The 9,683-nt window shown below is 31.6% G+C and overlaps 1 protein-coding gene across 4 annotated transcripts in view; it reads right to left on the bottom strand.

Annotated features, from left to right (window-relative positions):
* LOC108745371 (arginyl-tRNA--protein transferase 1) overlaps positions 1 to 5,827 on the bottom strand; it is a 13,486-nt gene extending 7,659 nt beyond the window's left edge. For 3 of the 4 annotated variants that reach the window (XM_018481500.1, XM_018481497.1, XM_018481501.1), the window contains exons 1-3: positions 5,724 to 5,827; positions 5,388 to 5,647; positions 5,083 to 5,209 (exon numbers count right to left, since the gene is read on the bottom strand). In XM_018481500.1, the coding sequence (XP_018337002.1) occupies positions 5,083 to 5,209; positions 5,388 to 5,487 (227 nt within the window). In that variant the 5' untranslated portion in view covers positions 5,488 to 5,647; positions 5,724 to 5,827. Of the gene's footprint in view, positions 1 to 5,082; positions 5,210 to 5,387; positions 5,648 to 5,708 lie in introns of all 4 variants that reach the window. The other variant, XM_018481499.1, reaches the window with a different exon arrangement.
* Positions 5,828 to 9,683: the final 3,856 nt, after the last annotated feature.

Genomic DNA, 9,683 nt, shown 5'->3' on the forward strand with positions numbered 1-9,683 from the left:
ATTTTTCGAGCAAAATCATCCTAAGCGATGAAGCACATTTTCACCTTGATGGCTTTGTTAATCGCCAAAATCGCCCCCTAGATCGTGTGATTTAACACCATTAGATTTCTTTTTATGTGGTTATTTGAAATCACAGGTCTATGTCAACAAGCCCACAATCACCCGTGCATTAAAGGAGGAGATTCAACGCTGCATCAACGAAATTCAGCCACATTTATGCAAAATGGTCATGGAAAATTTCGACAAACGAGTGCGTATGTGCATGCAAAGCCGTGGAGGCATTTGCCCGATGTGTTATTCCACAAATAACCCTATCCTATGTACTTTATGATTCAATAAAAAAATAACAATCAAAAGACTAAAAACTGTGTTTTCTATTTAATTTAAATCTTGCGTTAATTTTGGGACACCCTTTATAAACTACATTCCAAAATTTACAGCCATCGCTAAAAAATATATGGACATTCCTTTGGAAGTACAATTCTTCTTACAATTGGATGAAAAAAAATTTGGATTTCTGGTTAACAAAGATAATAAAGAAAAAATTCTAGTCGAATTCATCAAACATAATTGGCCAGCCAAAGAACATTGTTAATTTTGTTAGAAATACATAATTCTATTCCAATTCTTAACAAATTCTACAACAATTTTTCTTCTCCAATTCTATAGAGAAAAAAATTTCTGAATGGTTATACCTGACAAAAAAATTCATTAATGACCATCCTGATATACTCATTACAAATACTAGGCAAGGGTAATGTTACTGTTGCTCTCGATAAGAACATTTATATATCAAAAATGGAGGAGATTCTTTCTGATGTAGATACTTATTAAAGAATTAAAAAAAAATCCGATAAAAAAATTGACTCAAGATCTGCGTGTATTACTCACGAAATGAAAGTACAAGGAATTTATTGAGGATTCCACATATCGAAGACTACTCACAACGGATGGCAATATTCCTAGGGCTTATGGATTAATAAAAATTCATAAAGTTGATAACCCATTGAGAGTGATTGTATCTTCATTAAACAGTCCACTTTACTACCTCTCACTTTACTTACATAACACTATCAAAAATAGCATACTCCAAGTCGCATTAAAGATAGCTTTCATTTGTTTGATATATTAAATGGCAAACAATTAGAATCTAACTTTTGGCTTCTTTTAATGTTGTGTCTTTACAAATATACTTACTGATTTAGCAATCAATAGCATTAATAAAAAATAGGACCATATTTCTATGAAGACAAACATTTCTAAAGAAGAATTTATTATTGCAGTCAATTTTATACTAAATTCAACCTTTTCTTCGTTCAATCAGAAAATTTATAAACAAGTATTTGGCACTCCAATGGGTTCACCGTTATTGCCCATAATTGCAGATATATAATGCAAGATCTGGAAGTGGCGATCACAAAATTACAAATACTACTACTGTTTTATTTCCGATATGTTGATGACATCGTTCTTGCACTTCTATCGGATACGATGAATAGTACACTGAGCAATTCTTTACACAAGATTACAGTTTTCTATGGAGGTTAGTGTTAACGACAGAATATGTTTTCTTGATACAACAATTATCATTGACAATCAGAGAATCATTTTTGATACATATCACAAAGCAACGTTTTCTGGCAGGTTCCTCAATTTCTATTCGAATCACTCTCTCTGTCACAAAAGGCAAAATTATTAGTTTTTTTAGACAAAATATTTTATCTGTCCTCGCTTTCTATCTGGACGCTCTCACTTTCAACAAAAACAAATTGATGGACGCAATTCACACTTTTTTTGAAAATAGTTATCCTCTCTTTTATTTTTTCCACAATGGAAAAAAAATTAAAATTTTATACATTAAATAAAAACTACACATAATTTACAAATTAAAGAAAAATATTTTATAATTCCCTATGTACATTCCATCTCAGAAAGTTTTCTATCTATCTCTAACATGTTTCATTATAAACTAGCTTTCATCATGACCAATACCTTAAAAATTTTATTAAGAGAGGTAAGGATAAGTTAGAATTGCTTTCGAATCAAAATTTTATATATAAGATCTCATGTGATGATTGTGACGCCAGCTGTGTTGGCCAAATTAAGAGAAAACTAGATACTAGATTGCGTGAACACATTTCGGATATTAACAAAAAGACAGATTCTTCATCTGTTCCAATCATCGCGTTAATTTTAATCATAATTTCAGATGGAATGATGTGGAGTTTAGATAGTGAGTCTTTTTATAACAAAAGATTGGTATCTGAAATGATTCACATTAAAAGATAGAGACAAGGTTTAAACAAACAAAATAATACTAAATCATTGCCAAAATCCTACTCACAAATCATACAATCCCTTCTTCCCTCATAATTATCTTTCTTTCCTCTCTATATATCCTGCCTCCTATGTTCCTTCTACCTATCCTCCCTCTTTAATCTCACTTCTCACTATTTTCTAACATTAACTTTACTTTCCTTCTCTGAAAATTATTTTAAATTTATTTGTAATAACATTTATTTTTATTTTTAATAACGTCGAAGATAAGAGACATCGATCTTTCTCTTATCACATTATCTATTGTACTTTAGTCATATTATTTAATTTTTTTGGACTGAACTCTCAACTACAATTATAAAAGATATTTTTCTTATTTAATTTTAATGAGTATTTAATTATTTTAATTGAAGATAGATTTACATTGTATATTTTTAACTTTCACTTATATCAATATTGTATTGTCTCATCAGATTATATTTTTCTGTCATTCTTATAATCTTGCATTATTATATTTATAGCTGTAATACGTTATATTTCGTTCTGGACAATATATAATTATATACTCTGACGTTCTTTTGATGTACAATTTTACTAACAAGACGAAGATTCTTTAATTATTGATACCACCAGTTAGATGTCTTAGCATTTCGAAGTTTTTCATTTGCCATTGACCACATCCATAGTATAAGTATTTTTACTTTTCTAACAAATTCTAATGTATGTATTTTATGTATGTTACTATTCAGTTTAACTAACAAGACGAAGATCCTTCTTAATTTATTGATACCAACAATTATATAGTTATTCAATGTAAAGTATATTTTCAATTTTCGATCGACTTTATGTTATGTTTTTTTATCGTTTAGACATATATTGTAAACATTGATAAAATAATCCGATCATGATCGAAACGTTTGTTGTTGTTAGCCGGCATGTTATTAAATTTCATAATTAATTCATTAAGACATTTTTTTTACTTATCTACCAATTTTATAGGTAAAATTTCTTGCTAAAATTTCGTAGCCCTTTTTCTTTTTCTTGTTTTTTTAAATTATTGAGCCATTATACTATTATATAAAAAATATATAGTTTACATTACGTGTGCTACAGATTTTCAGCATTAGTAGTGAATTTTGGAGCGCAGCTAAAGTATTTAAATGCAATGAATTAATATAATCAACTTTGATAATAAACAATAACAATAATTATATTAGGACTCTCGAATTTTAAACGATAACAAAAAAATAATTATAATAGGCTAATGAGAGTCAGCATCGACAAATGGCGCAATTATTTAGTAGACAATCAATAATCAGAAATTGGATTGATGCCTTCTTTATTTCAACTCTCTTTGGAGAGTCCTCCTCAGCAAGAATGATACAAGAATAATTAGCTCACATGTCCATAATGTTTAAGTTACATGCAAATTGACAAAGATGCAGCGTTGTTAATCTGACATTTTTTTAAACAAATAAATCTTATTAGAGTGATATATGCGTAAACAATTTAAATGGCTTACCATCACGGAACATGAAGCAATGCACTGAAGCTTTGTTAAATATATTAAAACTTAAAAAGTAGAATTGTTAAAATCAAATATAAAGATCACACATTTTTAGAACACACGTTCGTGTACGATGACGTGTCACACAGATATAAACTATTCTCGAAATAAGAGGTTACACAGTAAACATTAAAACAAATTTGCAATTATAAAGAACACAATACATGTATATTGTTGTTAAGTCAAACCGATAAGAACCGCAAGAATTATTGTATAAGAATTAAAAACTGTTAACATTATTAAAATTGTAAAATAAAGAATTAAACAATAAAAAAAGAGAACAAAAAAGAAGAAAGAAAAAATTCAATATAAAACATATTTCGTTAAAATTGTTACATTTTTGTCAACTAATAAGAAACTTTTATCAAGATAAATTAATAACTAAAAATCTAAAACGGTTACTACATAAGTCAGAAGAAATTTTCAAACATCGTTACTTAGGTATGATGCAGTCCTTCTGTATCTGAACGTAAATTAAGACCATTCTTTTGCATGTGTATAAATGCCATTTCCGAAATCAATCTTTTGTTTAAAAATTTCTCCTTGTCTAAAATTTCGACGTTCTCCCAATCGAAGTCATGTGAAAATTCAATAGAGTGTCAGTGTTCCAATTTATATGTCTATGATGTTCAGATATTCTGCTGGAAAAGTTTCCTGCATGTTTGTCCCACATAAGATACATCGCATTCTTTACAACAAATCTTACAGATCACGTTTTTGTTATCAAATTTTGGGAGAAGGTCCTTTTGTACTTTTATAAATCTGAGATTTGTTTGTTAAAAAAAATGTCAAATTAACAACGCTGCATCTCTTGTCAATTTGCAAGTGACTTAATTATGGACATGTGAGCTAATTATTCTGTATCATTCTTGCTGAGGACTCTAAAGAGAGTCGAAATGTTCAAAATAAAGAAGACATTAATCCAATTTTTGATTATTGATTGTTCACTAAATAATTGCACCATTTATCGATGCTGGCTCTCATTAGCCTATTATAGTTATTTTTTTGATAATAATATAATACATTTATATTTTGTTAAATAACATGCCAATATCGTCAAGTATTTGTTTAAAGTATTTATATGCTTTTACATTTAATTGTGTTAATTTCATGTATAGCAGCTTTTAGTCTGCAACAAATCTTGTTTAATGCAAATGACTGAATTCGCTATTGTTTATAGTTAAGTAAAATCGTCTCTCTTTCCGTCTCAAAACTTAGAATTAAGAAATATTACTTACTTAATGGTATATTGTGGACAGCAGGTCTGGTTCATCATAGGTTTATAACAATAACAGCCGCTCCGCCTCCATCCTCTATCTATTAAACTTTGGTAATCATGTACTGTTAATGAGTGCGCCCACATACCTGTGCAATAAGCAACAACTTATCAAAATAAACTCAAACTTTTTCTAGTGTTTCAATTTGCTTTTTTAATATTTTCGAAGATAGAACGTAACTTGTTTGTCAAAATAATGTGAGAAGACATCAGAGGCTCTAAGAAGCAAAAGTGCAATGTTTTCAATAGCAGTGTTTTCGCGCTTACCGTGACTGAAGTTCGTATCGGGTTTTTTACAGTAGCCGCATTGATAGCCCTCGTGTTCCGCGTAATACTCCACAATGCTGTACGATTGCCTGCCGGCCATCTCGATAATCTCCTTCGAGTTGCTTGGATTCTGTTACTATTGTTAAACGTAGACGAATGTTCTAGGCATTCGAACCGTTCGAGGCCTATCCCTTGTTCGCGTACTATGCAGTCAAGCACTTTCAATCGCATGGAACACCGTCGTTACTCACGTATCGTAACTGTAAATTGAAAACTTATTTCTTTATCTATCGATTTAATAACGTCAAACCTCGCTATTACATTTTAAACTCATACTTTCGTCGTTCACGCTTAGTTCTCGACTGTAAAACGCAGCTGAAACGTAACTCTAATAAGGCAACATCTTGAAGTGTCAAAATCTGATTTTTAAGCCGAAAACACAATGGTGTATCCAGAACGTTAACCGTTCACTGAGCGCTCAATCAGCTCTTTCATCTGATTGGCATATTCCATTAGATCCTAAGATATAGACTTGAATGCACCCAATGGCTGCGTTCACTCAGCGGACTCAATAGTTGAATGCAAGTAAATTTTCACGAGCTGCTCACAGGGCTGCCCTGGGTGCCGCAGATAAAATTTCTGTAACAGTAACCTTAAGACGTGAACTTAAGCCGATAAGCCAATCAGGACATTGTTTTAGATCTATGTACTCTAACGGAAATAGAAATAGCAGTAAACTTATCCATAAGGCGAGTTACAACCGGTTAAAATTCACCTTATTGCGAGTTTATGGCATTGCTGGGTTATGGATAAGTTATTGAATGAAACTAATAAAATTGAAGTGACATTATTTTTGTTTACATACATCTGTTATTTCTATTTCTGTTAGATTACGTAATCTAAAGTAGTATCCTGATTGGTTTATCGGCTTAAGTTCACACCACTGAACTATTGTATATATACACTGGAATAGGCATCGAGGAAAATTCGTGATCACAATTGATCAGCCGCCATTTTAGTTGGGACGATTTGAGCTAATTAGAAGCGTCGCGCGCGCGCTGCGATCCGATGTATCGATCGATGTATTTACTATCGATGTATGGAAATCATGAACATGAACACATGTATGTAAACAAAAATAATGTTACTTCAATTTTATTAGTTTCATTCAATAAAATAACATTAATAACACTTTGCATATCCTACATTAAATTTAACACATGTGCAGGAATTGATACAAAAAATTTAATACAAAAAATCTTACCTATGAAATGAAATGCTCTTTTTATTTCTCTGCTCACACCCAGGCACACAGCATGTTGATGCTTTGCGCATTTTACAGCGCGATTTTATAATCTTTCAAAGTAAAGTCCAAAACATAATGCGAGGGAATAGCAATAACGATAGAAATAACACGATTTCAACCTATCAAAAACTGTGTATTCCGATATATCCGATTTCTTGAGCTTAATCTTTCAAATACAATCCTACACACGATGATCTTGCTGACATATCAATCATTCCACGTCAAACCGAACACTTTTTGATTTAAAAAAAAATCGAAGATTTTCTATAGAAAGAGAAACATAAAGTGTGTTATACAAGAAAAGATTTACTAATTTCACGACGCAAACAAATCGGTATTTATAGTCGATTCTTACATTTAAGATTGTCATAAGTACAGTCTTAAGATGTCATAAGAGTCAATCCGAGATCGGTATTTATAGTCAGATCTTATATTTAAGAATGTTTTAAATATAATTTTAAGAAGTTACGAACCAATCAAAGGGGCGTATTAATATCTTAAGACATTTATTACCTAAAATAGTTTTGAAATAAGAACGGACTATGAATACCGCCCCATGTTTCGCGTTTCACAGTTGGCAGTCTTTAAATCTTATCAACATTTAACAGAGACGGTGAAGATTCGAAGTCTCGGTGAGTCTACTGACGTGATCAGATGTGTTATTGCGTTATAATTTTTGGAAAGTGTGACCGGCTTCAAACGCGCAAGTTGAGTTTGTGTTATTCTTTTAGACTTTTGTATTCTGCATATTGATTTTTGTTACTCATCTCATAAGTGGTATTTTCGATTCTGGCTGTATCGACTCTGTATTACGAGTCGAGGCCATTTTCACGCGAAGAAGAAAAAGAAGAAGACGGTGGAAATTCAGAGAAAGATGCTTGCAAATTACACCATGTTATCCCTTCCACCATGCTTTCTATGCGAAGCGACTTTCATCTCGGACTCTTACACCCTCTTCCCTCTGCAAAGAGGCACGACTTCTATAATTGTATTGTTGTTGTTGAGGTTAGAAAATCTGTGACGTAGACAGTAGGATATATAGAGTAATACTTATTGGTTCGGCGTAGCCGCCCCGGAAAATAACATACTACCCGTTTGAGTACCTAACTGCCTAGAAGTTGCACCGTAGACAGTGTTCGCTTGGAATATTTCCCATGAAGACAGTGAAGTGTGAAAAAAAGTTCTTAGAGCGGTCTTTTTACTGTTTTTTTTGCCTCCGTGACAAATTTCCTAACTTCATTAGTCGTCAACTTTAACGTTCTTAATATCTCAGTTCGCGGGACAGAGCGACACTTTTGTCTTAGATTTTTTCGTTTCATGCAAAAATGCATCGAATAAGTCTAATTTTATTGATTTTTAAGTTGCAGCACCTATTCTGTATAATTAACAAAATTGTTATGAGATTAATAAAGTAAATATTAATTGTAAAACGTTAAATATTACAATATGCAGTGATAATTGTTTTTACAATTTGAAAAATTATATTTCATTTTAATAAACAAATGATTAATATAAAGTTAGTACTTTTTAAATTATATTCATGCTGGATACATCTTTGACGCATCATGTGAACATAGCACACAAAACTTGCATAATGGAAAAGTGCGGAATAGCACTGATTAATTGCTTTAATGACGCATTCTCTAGTGCATTCCGCAGTGAATTCTGCACCGTATGATTTCACCCTAAGAGAGTTTATATTAGCGGTAATCATATACTGTCGTAATCTGTAAAAATTGACCAATCTTCGAGTATTCCTTTCTTACCGTCGAATAAGAGGGTAATACTTAACTGTGATTAGTCAATTTTTATAGATTACGCCATACGGCATACGGTCAATATAATCAAATATTCTCCTCACATTTGATTTAATTGGTTAATTCTTACAACTACCACTACCACTAACCACTTACAACTACGCTTACGACTGTTCAATAGAATAAGTATAAGAGTCATTGAAGCAATTAATTAGGGCTGCTGCACACAAAATTCCGCAACAATGAGACTGTAAGAGTGCCGTCCCATATACACGGAATTGGAATGACGGAACGGATTTCTTATTAGAAAATTGAGTTCACTACAATTCCGTTCCGTAAGAAATTTCTCTACCCGTCCCATGTAGACGGAACAGAATGGAAACAGATGGAATGTAGCCTCGATCGCAAGCCAATTTGCTTAATTTAATCGATATTTTGTTATTTTAATGCGACTAAAAACAGTATTATACATAATTTGTGCAATTATCTTATTTACAACATTACTTTGAATACTTAAAAATACTGAATTATAAGAGTGAGATATTGTTACTAAAATTCTTACGTTCCAGCGACATGGGACGAGTAGAGAAAATTTTTACAGAACGAAATGACATGTTTAGCTGAGTTGGTTAAATCTAAAAATTGAAACGAATATTCAGAAACTTTTTTTGTAAATCTATAACAATGGATGAAGAAGTACTGTTATTACTAATGTTAAAATTATTGCGAAAGGCAAGAAATGTTGGCGTGCTATTCCGATATTTAAGAATCTGCGAAAATTTTATTTCGCTTATAACGTTTTATTGCAACAGCAAAAATATACAAGAAAACAAAAATTCTAGATACAGTCAATATTTACACAAAGAATGAGACGGCACATCAAGGCGCAAATGACAATTTAGTCCTTGAAATGCAAACGACCGATTGTGAGAAGTTTTTCAACTACTTCAGAATGACATCGGAATTATTTAAAGAATTGCTGGCATTATAGTTGGATTATGTATATATAAAACAAGAATATGTCGTATTGAAAAATAAGAATTATTATTAATTTCCTTCTTCGAAGTTATCAAATTCTCTATCACCAATAATAGCCGAATCGACATAGCTTGCAATCGACATAAGATTAATTTCATATCATCTCTATATCGTTCCAGCCATGATTCCGGTAGTTCTGATGCAGTAGAGAAACTTCTTACGGAACGGAATGCTAGTGAACTGATTTCTAGTAAG

This window comes from Trachymyrmex septentrionalis, unplaced genomic scaffold, assembly GCF_001594115.1.
Source record: "Trachymyrmex septentrionalis isolate Tsep2-gDNA-1 unplaced genomic scaffold, Tsep1.0 scaffold139, whole genome shotgun sequence".
Lineage (NCBI taxonomy): Eukaryota > Metazoa > Arthropoda > Insecta > Hymenoptera > Formicidae > Trachymyrmex > Trachymyrmex septentrionalis.